This window comes from Pundamilia nyererei, unplaced genomic scaffold (assembly GCF_000239375.1).
Source record: "Pundamilia nyererei isolate P.nyererei 1_Seehausen unplaced genomic scaffold, PunNye1.0 scaffold00251, whole genome shotgun sequence".
NCBI classification, from domain to species: Eukaryota; Metazoa; Chordata; class Actinopteri; order Cichliformes; family Cichlidae; genus Pundamilia; species Pundamilia nyererei.
This window is the reverse complement of record NW_005187652.1, coordinates 115,008-130,869: the sequence shown is the minus strand read 5'-3', so window position 1 is coordinate 130,869 and position 15,862 is coordinate 115,008. Positions and strand designations below refer to the sequence as shown.

The following is a 15,862-nucleotide window of genomic DNA, read 5'->3' as shown; positions in this document are numbered from 1 at the left end:
GACATATATGAACAAGCACTCATTGCTTGTTTGCTTTAAAGCAGTACTTCTTCATAAGGTGAAATAAAGTAATATACAAAATTAACTTTTTGTTTATGGTCATTTAAGATTTGGTTGCCTAGTTGTGAAGTATGATGCAACTAAATGCTCCTACCGTTCCTATATTAAAGTAAGCACAGATGTTCTAATAATCCACCTCTGGGTTTTGGAGCAGTGTTGTTATGCTATTATAAACACAGAAGCAAAGAAAACAGTTTAAGTCATTTTTAATAAAATCATCAATCAATCACAAAAAGTGATTGCTTGCGTTGCTTTTATGTTGGAGTATAACCACAATGCAACCAGCGATGCGTGAAAAAATGCAAAGAAATGTGTCACAAACGAGTTGACTGATTGCACCATCTGATTATTTACAAACTCTCACCAGTTCTCTGAGGATGTGTGCAGTAAGCCAGCGTTGTAACGTGATCGGAGACAGGTTGCTTCCCGCCAGGTGGGAGCAAACGTGGCTGCCCAGAGGCTGAGCGAATTGCATGCTCAACCTTTGGTTGAGCCATTGGTTGCTTGCTGCACTTGGTTGCCAGATGTGAAAAAGTGCAAACCAATCATTAAGATGATGCCAGCTATTTTTACTCTTGTGTGACTTTGCCACGAATAGCAGAGTTTTAGACAGTATCATACACAACATGTATTTAATCATTAGCATGTCTCTTTATAAGAAGTACTTTCACTCGTTTTTTTCCAAAAGGGTCATCACAGTGGCATAAACTTTACACCAAATGTTCCTGATGCTGTTTTCCCAATTCCCAGGTTTGGGTCTCTGTCCATAATCAAACAAAGGCTCGTTCACTCGTAAAGCAAATGTGTTAACCACTACACCACAGAGGCATAGTGTTTGTATGCTTTACTGAAAAGCATTGCTTAAAAACATAATCTGTCCTGTCTTTAAAGGGAAAAAAAGATAATCTCTTACAAGAAAATACATATGATGAAAACACCTCAATAGTTTTTAGGGAATTCTGCTGATTAAGAAAACATGAGAAAAAATCTCTGCTGCATTTTAAAAAGCCTGAGCCAGTGGAGCAGAGGTTTGGAAACAGGGTTCCTACGTGAGACCATAATAAACAAGCTTTTTACACCAAGATCGAAATATCTTTCAAATGCAGATAAATAAAGCAGCAAAAGAGCAGACAACTTCAGATTTGTCCAGACTTGGCTCCCTCACCAAGTTATGAGAATCTGAAAATTTCATCACGCATGGCCCCCGCAGTCTTTGCAGTGCAAAAAGAATATTAGAATAAAACACAGTTTGCCAATAAACCTCATACCAACTGTGAAGCATGGTGTTAGAAATTCTATGAGTTGGAGTCTCTTTGATTTCACACAAACTCCTGGCAATGTTGGGACAATCAGTTGAGGATCTTGTCAGCAGCTGTCCTTTCTCACATGTAGCTCACAGCTCACAGATAGTCTGCTTTACACGCCTGGATAGAACCCGCAGGAGGCAGGACACATGACGCCCACTCGCTCGCTGTGAATTCACTAAATGGACAATTACCTGGACTATTTTTACATGGGTTCAATTAGACATCACACAGACTTTGAAGTTGTGAGCTGGCGAGGGGAAAGACCGTTTAATGTCTGAACCAACTGAGTCTGACATTTGCATTCTAACATACAGCTCTGCTGGGTAATGTCTGCAAAAGTTCAAGGCTGCAGTGCATGTGTGAAAGTGGTTTCAGGTACTGGTCCGTCATTGATTCATCTATAAATTAGGCCTCATATCAAAGAGAGCTTGAAGATAATGCAAGGCCATATTTTTAAAGTATTTGACTGGAGCTTTCAGCAGAATAATGATCCTGAGCACACCAGCAACCAAGCTACAACAAGAAACATTTTTGAATCACACTGAAATGTTGTGGGATATTTAAAACCTTTAGTACATGCAAGAAAAGAAAAAAAAAGGGAAGGAGGAATGGCTGAAGATGTCAAAGTCAAAGGTCATATTAGAGATCTATAAGATAGTATGTTTGTTAAAGGGCCTGTCTCTTGATTTTATTTATTTATTAATCAAATATTCCTTTTGGTGTACCGACAGTAACAAAGTGGACTGGCTGTTTGTTTGTGCAGTTTCCATGATGTGATGACTTTTCCCATGTTACTTTACAACTTAAAGGAGCGGCACCCTACCCGCATTTTTTTTTGTTTTATGCCAGGTAATGTTTTATCACATGTTCAGTGAAGCACATAGTCGGCCAATTGCATGTTCAGCACAAAAAAATAAAAATAAAAATGCCTGCCTAAACAGAAACAAAAACACCATTTAGTAATTTAGAACAGGTTATATACATGTTCCTTTTTCTGAAACATTTCTGTACATCCCTACCTAAATAAAACTACTGGCTGGTTGATAAGGAAGAAAATTATTTGGCAGAGTCCCATTCTATCTGCCCTCCAGTTAAACTGCTTTCCTTCTTGTTGCTTCCAGGCAATATGGGGCCTCTGAGGTTGGAATGTCATCCAGATAGGGTCACAACTCATAACTGTGTACTTCCTCAGAATTGTTAGCAGGTCTGATCCGTTTTCCAGCGAAGATTAACCCATATAACAGAATTCCAGTCCAGAGCTGAACAAGGAAGTAATGGTTAGAACAAGCAATAGATTTTTTTGTTGCAAGAGAAATGTGAAACGGAAGAGGAGAATGTCATTGCCTTCAATATACGGCACTGTGCAAAAGTCTTGAGAAATCCATCATTTCTTTATGAGCAATGCTTTAGTGAAACTTGCAAACATTCATGGAAATACCGGAAAACTGGACAGTAAGGTAAAAACTACACCTGTAGATCAATACTACAGGTGTAGTAGTATTGACTTGTAAACCTACAATAATTTGAACCAGCCAATCTGTGAGAGACACATGGAACTGTTCACTCTGGTGGCTCAGAGACACTGCCCAGTGTTATATAAACAACACAGAAAAAGGTGATCTGCAGTGTGTCCAGCTGACATCAGCAGCAGAAGCTTGAAAGTCAATATTTGGTGTGATCAGTTTTATTCTTCAGCACAGTCTGAACTCTCTTAGGCAAGCTTTCTTGTCATTTCTCCATGCTTTCTGAAGAACATTCAAAGCTTTTCTTTTGATGTTGGCTACCTTTTGTTTCCTTCTAGGTAGATGTTCCCACACTGCTTCAGTAATGTTGAGGTCCGAGCTCTGGGGAAGCCAATCCATGGCTCATATTGTTTCACTGTGTGTGTTTCTATTGAGGTATGCTTTTACTGCATTGGATGTGTGTTTGGGACCATTGTCATGCTAAAAAAAACATATTTTTCTATGTACAGAATTCCATTAATTTTGACAAGATCTCAAACCATGACAGAGCTGAGAAGACATTCACTGTAGTACCTCATTCCCGACCTCCCTGATACATGCTGCAGATGATATGAGCCAACAATTTCTCATTTGGATTCATCACACCATGGCTTTTTGAAAGCACCCTTCCACTGAGGCCACTTTCTGATGAGGCTGCAGTGAACAGTAGATGGATCAACTGAAGAACCAGTGAAAACATTGTTCTGTTTTCATTTCCCTAAGGACATGACTTTTGCATCTACTGTATAGAAATTGTTTTTAGACCTGACACTTTTTCTTTTGTCATATGCTTCTCTAGTTACCTCAAATTTTTTAGAGACAGTTGTAGAGACTCATACTCTGACTATAATAGGCCATTGAAAATCTCCTTTCTGTCCCGGCTAACAGATGGATCCAAGTGCAGACAAACACGGTAGGTTCAACGTTCCAGCACCGACTACTCTGTGCCGCAGCGTTAAATAGTCCAGAGGGACGCTGCCTGATCAGCAACAGGTGTAGTAATCACTGCTGGCGGGTGGGCCAAGGGTGAGAGCCCACAATGAGCTCCACCCAGGCAAGCAGGAGAAAAAACAGAACAAACTTGTGGCCAACATGAGTAAGCCAGAGAGGCACAGGGACCATGACACTTTTTGGTGCATAAATCAACTATCGAATCAAAGTCGACTGAAAAAAATAGGAAAAGTATTATTTTTTGAAAGATTACTTGTAATAAAGTGAAGTTTAAAATTTGTTCTTTGCTAGGCTTTCTGTTATGTGTAGAAACAACAGTTGTTCATCCATTTAGTTGGGTAACTTTTTTATGCATGAAGGATTTCACAGATCAGTCTTAAGTGGCTTGAAAACAAAAAAAATGGTAAAAGGACTGGACAGAAAATGACTGAAATAGTAATGTCCAAAGAAAAACTTTGAAGCACCTTCAGAAAGCCTGGAGAATTATTTCTCATGGTCATTTTAAACAGTATTTTTTATTTTGATGAGCATCTAGTTTTTTTTTAATTTTACAAATCTTAAATTCACAAAGTAAATTTTTATTTATTAGGTTTTTTGTTTTGCTTTGTTTTGTTTTTTAGAGCTCTTCTTCAGTTGATCATATTGAGCATTATTGTTCTTTGCTTCCCACCATGGTATGTTAAATCCAAACACAGCGTTGAAAGCTCTGACTTAAAATAAAAGTCATGCAATCATGGTTTTAATTTAAAATACAATCAGTAGTTATGTATAAGCGTGTGGTCATGTCTATACAGTGGAATTACATGCAGAGTTATTTATGCATAAAAGTTTTAGAAACATCCAGTAAATATAGTGATTCCATTTCAATTAAACAAAAATGCTTATGGAAATGAATTCGAGAGTTGCAGTGTGTAGGTCACTGGGTTTGAATGCCTTGGGATTTTGAAGAGGGGAACAATGGTATGAAACATGATAACAGTAAGGCAGAGGGAACAAAGAATGGTTGCTAATTGGTCTGCACAAACCCAGTGAATATGCCACTTGAAAAAAGCCATGCTGTTTTGTAAGTGTGCTACTGTTTGTCCATTCATGTATCCCCACCCCAATATTAAGGGCTCCTTTAATATTGTCTTAAGGATGATGAAACCCATAGTTGTGCTTCGTTTTCCACATTTTGCCATTGCTTCAACTTCTCCAGAATCCTTGGGCAAGATGCTAACCTCAAGTTATGCTGAGTTATGCTTATGAAGCGCCTTGAGGCGACTTATGTTGTGATTTGGCGCTATATAAATAAAATTGAATTGAATTGAATTGAAGTTGCACTCAGATGGATACATATTTGTGTGACAGAAAGCCCTTACATAGAAAGAGCATAGAAAAAAGTGCTGGTGTGAGTGGCTGAATGAGGTAAAGTGCTTTGAGTGCTCTGATAGAGTAGAAAAGCTCTATATAAGAACCAGTCCATTTACCATAGCTATAATCTGAAAGCTCAAAATACTCTTAAAAGTTCAACTGAACAATTTAATCGTGACTATAGTTCTACCAAACTATGTGAAAGACTTCCATGCATTGTACCTCATTATCATTGAATCACTTGCACCGTCTGGTTTGTGTTTTAGCCTGGTGATTCTTCCTACTGTGCATCATAGCTAACAAATTGTGAAATTCCATTCTTAACAGTAACAGAAACAAGCCTCTACTGGGTGTGGAATACAAGTCTGGACAAGAGCTCACCCACACACGCTGAGTAATTCATGACGAATGTCACAACTTCACGAATGCGCCAGAACACCTGAGGCAATAGTCTTGCTGTGACGCATGCATCAATTTCCATCAGATACCAGCATATCACAAGTGCTATTATATACAGCACACACTGCCTGCAGGAAGGTGATATTCAGCTGAGATTGTAACAAAAATCTTCCTAGTGAAGTCAAAAATTGGATATTAAAACTATGAAACCAGGCCAACAATGTATTGCCTTGTTTTGTTAAAATGCCAGGCTTCTTCTGTGACATGGTTATGGAAGATAGAATGATAAGAAAGCAGTGATAAAAAATGATGTGTTGTCTCATGCATCTGTAGAACTGCACATAATGTATCATTTGTCTAACTGAGTCTTGAGCAGTTTCCAAGCCTCTCTTCTGTCATCAACAGATTTTTCCATTTCTGTGAAGGCTTTTTTACATGGTACCCAGAGTTTCACCTGAGTTTCCCTATTATTCAACTGCTGGTTGGATTGCATTACATAACACCCGAGCAATCAGTAATGATCCCTTGTATGTTTTTCTTTTCTCTTGCATGCTTCTAGCCTGCATTACCAGACATGGAGAGATGTAATCTTACACTCATACACTCCTTTCAAACAAAGGCAACAATGGCTAACTTTATTAGGCTTTTAACAGATTCAAATGTGTCAGAATAAGTTCCCGCGTGTATCTTTCTTGTTAAAAAAAAAGAAATCCACATGTCATACTTAAATGTAGGTCAATTTAAAAAAAAATTGCACCTACCCCTTTAGTGACAGGCTCAGGTCCTTGCAAGTATTTCATGCAAACTGTATTTTTCCATTTCTTATATAATCTTAGTAGGTTTATAGATTAGGATACTGATACTGTTTTGACATTTGGTGCATATGTTTGTGTAGCACTTTCTTTCAACTTTTTCTGGCCCCTGTTAAACACCACAGAAACATAACAGAAACACATGGACTACTACACACTAAAAAATGTTCTTGTTTTGCCTTCATGTGATACAGCCCTGCAATAAATGATAACCGAATCCCATCATGCAGCGCATTTGTTAGAACTTTCACTAGACAAGGAAAATCCTGAGCAGGAACTTTACATTGATGTAATTTTGACATGAGTGCTGTGCCTGAGGGAGAAAAAAACCGTGAGAAAGTGGATAAGGAAGAAGGCGTGTCAAAAGGTGTGTCTGAGCTCTTGTGTGTTTCTGTGACGCTAGCTTTTGTGCTGTTATGACCTGCTGCTGTATAAAAAGGCATGATTTATCTGGCTCAAAGTATCAGTTCACTGTGCAATATAGTTCCAGCTGGCTCTTAGTTACTTCCAATCCTTGATTTTAGCACCTTTCTCTATTATGAAGATGAGGAATCTTCTTTTGGGAGTTCTTCTGGGACTCCTTGCTGCTGTTCATTCAACACCTGTTAATAGTAAGTGGTATTTTTTTTAATAAGTATTGTAGTAAATTGTTTTTAGCAGAATTTTCAGCTTTTTTATTTCAATGTGGATTTGTCTTTGACAGTTAAACTGTAAAAACAACCACAACAAAGCTATTTATTAATTGATGATGAATGATGCTGTATAAAAAAGATTCCATCGCAAGATTTAGGAGCAAAGGGTGTTCTGTCTCAGACAAAGTAATTCCTTTATATCAACTGAAAGTTCACCACTTCCTGTCGAGCCTTTCTCTTTAGTCAGCACTCTCCTGCTACTACCTAAATTTCTCTTTATATTTGAAGTATGGCACTTCCTTAACGAGTCACATTTCATTGTTAGTGCACAGGTCTCATTGGCAGAGCTCAATTACACACAGAAGTCTTTGTGAAATGTTCTGTTCCAGGAGGTGCATTAATGAATTTGTCTTGAAACCAAAGATCAGCGAAGAGCTGTTACACATGTAATCTCATAGGGAACACCAGAGCTGAATGTGACTGGGCAGAAATGTAGAGTGGAGATGTGTGATTTGAGCTGAGCCGCTTTCTTTCATTCATCCCTCCTTTCTTTCTGTATAAATCTAAACTATACATAGTTTCATTGGTTTACTTACACTATTCCATCAGTGTATAAGTGGCATTTAACAACATAAAGCATTTTAAATATGGGCTACAAGGTTAAGGGGGACCTTTGGTAGTAGAACTGCTAACAACTCAATTCATGCTCCAAGATACTGCTAATGTAAGGTCTACTTGAAAAATACCAAGTAGTTGTAGATGTCAGGTAAATATAAGAATGAATTAACTTATAAAGTATCTTAAAATAGAAATATTTGAGGAAAGAAGCAATTAAATAAAAATTTAAATGTTTTCTATTCACCAGCAATTATAATGGTTTACCAGAAGATATGTGACTTCCTTCCTTTGTGACACAAAATCCTAACAATGGCTTAATACTTTTTGAAAGACAGAAAGCAGTTATGTTGGCCTGGTTTATTTGGCGTGGTATTAAAACTGATGCTTTGATGGAGCTGTCTCTCTTTTGTTAACACACTAATACACGAATAGTCACCTAGGTTAATTATTACTGTCTCTCACCACACCTTATCAAAGCGGGTCACATAACAAGCTAACACAAGACTTTGGGCTGAAGCAACATAAGCTCTGTGTGGTCCTTTTGTGTTTAACAAAGCTTGGTAACTTTCCTCCCTACTCATGTCAGAGCCAGTAGGTAAACACTTAAGATGATACATGGATTTTTTCCTTTTTCTTTGTCCTAGCTGTGACCCAGAACCCTGCCAACCCTGATGCAGGCTTTCTTGAGGATGCCATGACGGAGGGGTTCATTGTTGGTCCATCGCCTACGCTTACAACTGAAACACCCAAAATAAGTGCCACAGTTCAAGCATCACAGACACCGGTTTACAACTCTGAAGATATGACCGAAGGAAGTGCTGCTGGAAAGATCAGTGACATCTTAACAACGTCCATCTCACCGCATGAAACCACAACGCTGAATATTTCAAATGCTCAGAGCTCTGGATTCATAGAGAGTGCCGTGAATGATGGCAGTGGTTTAGGAGAGAACAGTGACGAATCACCGATCGCCTTCACACTCAATACCACAACAACGAATGCCACAAATGCGCCGACTTCTAACTCCACAGACAGTTACATGTTTGAGGGGAGTGCTGTCGAATCAACAATACCCATCGCACTTGATACCACAACAGCAACGCATGCTCCGACGTCAGACTTCACAGAGCATTACATATTAAAGAGGAGAGGTTCAGGATATACCTCACCTTCCCTCTTTAGCCATACCACCACAACATCAGTGACAAGTGAAGACCAGTCAATCAACACTTCAAACAACAACGTCCTCTCGCAAACTACTGATCCTACTGTCTCTACCAGTGACGTCACAACAAACCTGGATTCTGGTTCAGGGTCTGAACTGGTTTCTAAAAGCACCACTATGACATCTGGCTCGAGTGTAGAAACTAGCACTGTATCATCAATACTATCAAAACAAAATCGAAATATTCTGCATCAGGAGAACAATTTTAAAGGTAAATATTTTGTAATTAACAATAAGTACCCTTATGTTAAATTGTTGTGGTGTATATGGAGGGGTTTACAATTCTATTTTTATGTGCAATTAGCATCACAGACACAGACGCAGACGACAAACACTGAAACGACACACAAAGGACACGTTACACCTGGTGAGTCAAACAAAAACCACACTTCTGCACAATTAATACATGAATAACACTCATTCCACCTTTATAACACACCTCTCCCATATGACCAGATTGGATCATCATCCTTGGCTTTATCGTTGGTGTTGCAGCACTTGTAATACTCTGTGTTGCCATCGCAACCAGACACAAGTAAGACTCATATGTCAGAGAAACGAACAACATATCTGAGTAGATCTTCTCAAAGCACAGAATTTTAATTAATGTTTTTTATGTTGCAGGTGGAATGGACCAAACCAGGCAAATCTGACAGTGGCTTCAAATAACCTCTCGAACCAGAACAGGGAGCGAGAGATGGAGACTTTCCTGCCTAATGAGAAACCCAAGGAGAATGGACATTCAGGGGAGTACACTGTCATTCCCCTGGAAGATGTTCCAGAAAATGGTCCCTCATACTGAGATCCAGAAACAAACCCTCTGAAAAACAGAACCGTGAGACTGTGTTTCAAGCACAATAATTTAAAAGAGGAACAAAATTGTCCAAACTGCGGAGCAAGAGGGGATTTGTGGACTCTCACACCTCTGATTCCTGTCTGAATGACAACAATATGTCTTTTCTTTTTTTCCCCACTGACTTTGAAAAACTTTGATGACACCTTTATAGTTGCAGTAAATTTTGATTAGTCTATTTATTGCATTATTACATTTTTTTTCTTTCTTTTTTAATTTTTAAATTATGTGTTGGTCAGGTAAAGTGTGGTAATGTCATTTATTTCAAATGGAGCTAAACTCTCTACAGTGTTTTTTTCCCAGTTTTTCTTTGTAATTCATGTGGTTTCCTTTTTTCCAGCTGGCCTTTTCTTTTTTTTGTTTGTTAAAAGTGTCATTTGTTACAAAGCTATTTTCTGTAATAATCTTATTGAAGACTGTGTTGTGGACTGTAACTTATATTAAGCTGCTCTGTTGTTTTTTTTGTGGAATCTTGGAGTACTGAATGGTACTCAGGTCACTGAGTCTAGTTCCTCTTGAGAGCCTGCACAGCACTTCAGCAGTGGTAACATGCACTTACTGAACATTCATGTGCTGTACTGCATCCTGCCTCCTATGAGGAATAATCACAATGGTAGCTCATCAATAAACATTTATTTGCTTACAATAATCTTTACACACATGCATTGAAACATTTATACACTTTCGGTCCATTTTTCAGACGAATATTTTTGCTCTTGTGATGTGATGGTGAAGCACAAATCTCTTCACTCTTACTTCCATTTAGCCAGTCAGAGCTTAGCATGATGATGAATGTCAGACACAAGAAAATATTTAATGCATTCTCAGACAGACATGTGTACAGAATCCCAAACATAGATACAAAATAGGAGTTTAATCATCTAAAGATGGTACAAGTCTTACATCTTTATAGAAAACACTTGCTATGGTAGGCCAGTTGACTAATAACATATCATCAACTAAAACAATGACCAATAATAAATTAAAGAAATGGAGAAGCATAAAGAAAATCAGTGACAAATGACTGGCTTACTGCAGTCTTTCCCTTTAGAGATACCCATATTCTCACATACTGAAAAACCCTTATAAGCTTGCTCAGAACCCTTAAGCAACCAAATATGCAGTGGGTCAGTAACAATTTGTACCCACACTGACAAATAGTGGACTTTTTTCCCAGAAAACAATTTGCAATCTTTCTTAAAAACAAACACATGTAATGGGTTCTTTGTTAATGAATAACCCTAAGGTCACAACCTATTGAGATAACTAATGGCCCGTTAAATAAATGAATTAGCATTGTTCTAGCATAACTGCAAAGTTGTATATCATTATGGTCATTATATAAATTTTGTTAATAGCAAAAACCATTATGATGACAAAAATATCAAGTCTATACATTTGATTTGTACACTTTTTACCTAAAGAGAGTATATACACAAAGTGCAAGCAGGCACTTTTATTTATATATATATATTTATATAAGCTTCTGCTTATATGAAAAAGAAATGAATAATCCAGTTTCATCTAGTTTTGAACACCAGAGTGAAACTCACAAACATGTACATACTGAGCCAACATCCAATGACCTTGTTGTTACAGCGTCAGATTTATGCGAGTGCTGGAGGCAGAATTTAGTGTGCACTTGCTAAACAGACGTGACCATAGCTAATTAACTGTAGGTGTAATTACAAGCTTGTTATTTCTATCTAAATCTGTTTTGTAGATGCTACAAAACCTTGTGAAGAAGGCCCAGCCATCCTCACTCACAAAACTTCTGTTACTCTTTTCTATTCTAGCGCGACAATCCATACTAGCTTTCATCCAGAAATGCTTCAGTGATCATGATCATACTAACTGCACTCTGCAGGTGACATCATCAAGGCAAGGTTGTCATATAGTAAAGAAATAAACGGTTTGAAATAAAACACTGGACAATGCACTGGTCTGTTGAGAGTTTGAGAGACATCCCCACTTCTTCTCATTAAACCTCCAGTTTTTTGTTCCTTTTCTTTTCGTTAATCTCCCCCACTCTCTGTCAGAAACACACTCGTACACACATGATTTCTAGGACACAGCAGACTTTTGGTTATTAACAGAAACCCAGTTATCCATACATTAAGGACATACATACAAAAAACAAAGAAACAAACATATGGATAAATAACTGGGAGGACACCCTTTATGTAATCTATTTGAGCTTTACTTTCAGCAACACATTCTGTACTTTGTGTTGCTACATTTAGAGGCCACACTCTCTGCTTTTAAATCCTAATCTTCACTTATCAGCTCTGACCTTGTGTGTGACATCAGGGAATAATCCCATGAGCTGAACAGTCAAAGGTGATTCAAGGTTTAACTGCCATGACCTTTCTCTGCAATTCAACAACAAGACACTCTTTGCTTTGGTTTCTTTTCTTTTCTTTGCCATAAGCTTACAAATTGTGAAACCGCTGATGGTATCAACAATTCAGCAATAAAATCTGTCAGATTCTGATGCCTTTTATATCACATGCTCCTCGTATATAAGTTAAGCAGCAAGGCCATCAGTCACACACCCTCCTTTAAGCTACAAAGAAAATGGTTTGGTACAAAAGAAACATGACATGTTGCACAGAGTAGAAGAATTTGTTTGCGTTGACAGGACAGGTAGCTTGCAGCAGCACCAAGTAAGGCCCTGAGTGTTGTCAACTGAATGTTGTCTCTACAAGTGCATGGAAGTTTATTACAGTTTGTGCAGAAGTTATACAAACACAAGATCTGATCTAGGGTGAAGATTTGATCCATTCAGTTACCCAGATGGATAAAGGAATTTTTAAAATCTGTCCGACTTCTGTTAACCTCCCCTTAATGCTTTCTTTTCTTTTCTTTTATGTCTTCTTCTTAATATGATTGCTTTTTGTCGTCGCTTGTATTTTTGCAGTTGTGTCGGCAGAAGGTAAAAGTAATACTCATGTAAGGTGCAGCGGCATCTGAATCTGCTTTACCCGCATTTCCATGGGTCTTCCTCAACAAGAGAGAATTCTGCAGTGTTGCCATTTTTGCCCATGGTGACCTGTAAGCAATTATCAAGAACAACTAACTGTTGTGACCAAGGCACTGTTACTGACAGACTGTCAGTGGTTGGGAGCAGAGAAACCATTGCTTCATTACATGTTGGCCATTGACCTTGGGGCTGAGTTTAGTTAGTCCCCGACAGACAAAAACACGTTGTCATGCAGTGATAGACAAGTACATTAAGTCATTTTTCCAGAGTTGGCCATGTATTTAATGGATTCTCTCCCCAACCAAATTACAATAAAGATATTCATCACTATACAGGCAATGAACGTGAATAATTTTTTTTTCTGTTGTTTGTTTAGAAATCTAGCTACAGTATAGACAGGAGGCATGAAACAGGCATTTCTTAAATGAATGCATCACTTTGGATGATTGATGATGATATGGAAAAAACAGCAGTCTTTATGTATACCACTGGCTAAAATCACTTTGAAAATATGGTTAAAAATGTAAGAACTAATAATTTGGTCAGGGCTACCATAAATACATGTCCAATTAAGTAAGCAAATGAAATAAAACAGAAAAAAATGCCACATGTACGAGACAATGAATTAGATTAGTGTTGAGCCTTTAAAATAAACTGATTCAGTTTTTATAAACAATAAGAACAATGTATGATGTAGAAGTGAACAAATTTTGATAAACCTGGTATCACAAAAACTGCTTTTTCATATGATCAACAGGTGAATAAATAAATATAAAAAAAATATTTATTTAGCTTTTCACCACTTTAAAGATGACATTTTTCAGTCAAGAATGACTTTTACTATTCACACAAACACCAATACGCCAACATAGGAAGCCACAGAGAAAAGAGTAACAGACACAAAAAGAAAGACAAACACACAGCTGGGAAGGATGCGCTACATACAGGTCTCTATGTCCGTTAACGTGAAATGTACCTTGCAGTCGTCTATCAACACTGAGTTGTGGTGAGCGTACATATTCTGGTTGGTGTTATTTTCAAAGAACGATTGTGTCTTTGCCATCTCAAAGTCGTCCATCCGGACCTGCTGGGCGTCAAAGGAGTCAAGCTCGTCTTTGGAAAGGTGGTACACGATGCCTGCTCCATAGGAGTCCCCAACCACATTAACAGACGTACGGAAACGATCCCTACATGTTAAAAAAAACAAAAAGAAAAAAGCACTAGATGAATAAAAACACCATCCATGCATGCATCCATCAATTGTCTACTGCTTATTTGGGGCCAGGTTGTGGGGACAGCAATCTAAGCAGTGACACTTATATCTCCCTCTCCCCAGCTACCTCCTTCAGTTCATCTGGGGGAACACCGAGGCATTTACAGGCCTGGGTCTACCCTGGTGCCTCCCTCGGTCCTCACCCAGGAGATGCCCAGGAGGTATCCTTGTCAGCTCAAATCACCTCAGCTGGCTCATTCTCGAGGAGTAGCAGCTCTACTCCGAGCCCCTCCTGAATGACTGAACCAGCCAGCCTTCATAGAAAGCTCATTTCCTTACTTGTATTTGTGATCTCAGTGTTTGTGACAATCCAGAGCTTGTGACCACAGGTGAAAGTTGGGACGTAGAGCAAATGATAAATCAATAGTTTTGCTTTTATGCTCAGCTCTCGCTTCACAACAATGGACTGTTACAGCAGCACCAATTAGTTTGTCAATTTTCTGCTCCTCTCTCCACCACTTGTGAACAATACTCCAAGATTCTTAAAATACTCCATTCCTTACATATAATCACTTTATTTTGTTTTTAGGGAGTTTTAAATGATGATTCATTTTATCAAGGGAAAAAAGCTAAACCTAAACCTAATTTGGCCTCTATGAAAACATAACAATTCCCCTTGCTAAATCATGAACTAAATGTGATTAACCACATTTTTGGTAAAGCAGGGTTCAGTTTCACTAGTCAAACCAAGGCCTCATTCCTGCCACTCCTGATAAATCAAGAAAGCTCATAAATAAAAGCCATGATATAAAGAAGCAACTTAGAAACAAAGTCACTGACGCCTATCAAGAGTTCCAAAGCCATCTCTAAGGCTTTGGGACTTCAGTAAACCACAGTCAGAGTCATTATCCACAAATGGAGAAGACTTGGAACAGTGCTGAAGCTTCCCAGGAGTGGCGGGCTGACCATAATTACCCCAAGAGTGCATCAACCACTCTCTCAGGAGGTCATAAAAGAACCCAGAGCAACAGCTAAAGGACTACAGTCTTCATATGCCTCAGTTAAGGACATAGTTCAAGTTGCAACAGTGAGAAAAAGGCAAAAATGCCATACATGGGAGAGTTCCAAGGCGAAAAACGCCTGCTGACCAAAGACAACATAAAAATCATCTTGATGAAGACTTAAGAGAAAATATTCTGTGGACTGATGAGATGAAAGTCTTTGGAAGCTTTGAATCCCATTGCATCTGATATAAAACTAACACAGCATTTCATAACGAGAGCATCATACCAACAGTTAAACATGGTGGTGGAAGGTGGTAGTTTGATGGCCTGGGGCAGCTTTGTTGCTTCAGGACCTGGACAACATGTCATAACTGAACCATGAATTCTGCTCTCTACCAGAAAAAACAGGAGGAGAACGTATGGTCCATCAGTTCATGCCCTGAAGCTCAAGCTACCTTGAGCAGCACCTCTGAATAGCTAAAAAAAAGAAAGAAAGAAAACAACCTCTGAATGCAAAATGAAGGCTCTGGAGTGGCCTAGTCAAAGTCTGGACTCTTTAGATGCATTTAGATGCTTTGAAATGATCTTAAACAGGCGGTTTATGCTCAAAAACCATCCACTATAGCTGAATTAAAATAATTCTACAGAGAAGAGAGGGCCAAAATTCCTCCAAGGCAATGTGAAAGACTCTTGCTGTCAAGGGTGGCAAAGCCAGTTATTAGGTTTAGGTAGGTAGGTAGATTTGGATAGCTTTTTTCTTCTTAATAAATGAAAGATCATTTTAAAACTACACTTTTACTCCAGTTATCTTTGTTTAAATTTGTTAAAGATTTGAAATGCTGAAGTGTGACAAATCCCCCCAAAACAAACAAACAAACAAACAAACAAACAAACAAACAAACAAACAAACAAACAAACAAACAAACAAACAAACAAACAAACAAACAAAC

General features: G+C 38.3%; 2 protein-coding genes across 3 annotated transcripts in view; one reads left to right on the top strand and one right to left on the bottom strand.

The window, feature by feature from the left end:
* The first annotated feature begins 6,793 nt into the window (after positions 1 to 6,793).
* On the top strand, positions 6,794 to 10,020 carry LOC102211639 (mucin-5AC-like). The gene is made up of 5 exons (XM_005749618.2): positions 6,794 to 6,995; positions 8,279 to 9,070; positions 9,164 to 9,226; positions 9,316 to 9,394; positions 9,484 to 10,020. The coding sequence occupies exons 1-5, from the start codon at positions 6,923 to 6,925 to the stop codon at positions 9,659 to 9,661; spliced, it is 1,185 nt and encodes a 394-aa protein (XP_005749675.1). The 5' UTR covers positions 6,794 to 6,922; the 3' UTR covers positions 9,662 to 10,020.
* Positions 10,021 to 10,330: 310 nt separating this feature from the next.
* Positions 10,331 to 15,862, bottom strand: part of LOC102211357 (excitatory amino acid transporter 2-like) — a 23,822-nt gene continuing 18,290 nt past the window's right edge. For both annotated transcript variants that reach the window (XM_005749617.1, XM_013915048.1), the window contains exons 10-11: positions 13,672 to 13,882; positions 10,331 to 12,764 (exon numbers count right to left, since the gene is read on the bottom strand). In XM_005749617.1, the coding sequence (XP_005749674.1) occupies positions 12,693 to 12,764; positions 13,672 to 13,882 (283 nt within the window). In that variant the 3' untranslated portion in view covers positions 10,331 to 12,692. The remainder of the gene's footprint in view (positions 12,765 to 13,671; positions 13,883 to 15,862) is intronic.

What these genes read in the sequence shown, in the direction of transcription:
- LOC102211639 (XM_005749618.2), top strand. Translation starts at nt 6,923, where the DNA reads ATGAAGATGAGGAATCTTCTTTTGGGAGTTCTTCTGGGACTCCTTGCT. An exon ending in TCATTCAACACCTGTTAATA is followed by an intron (nt 6,996 to 8,278) that starts GTAAGTGGTATT and finishes TCTTTGTCCTAG; the next exon opens with CTGTGACCCAGAACCCTGCC. An exon ending in GCCATCGCAACCAGACACAA is followed by an intron (nt 9,395 to 9,483) that starts GTAAGACTCATA and finishes TTTATGTTGCAG; the next exon opens with GTGGAATGGACCAAACCAGG.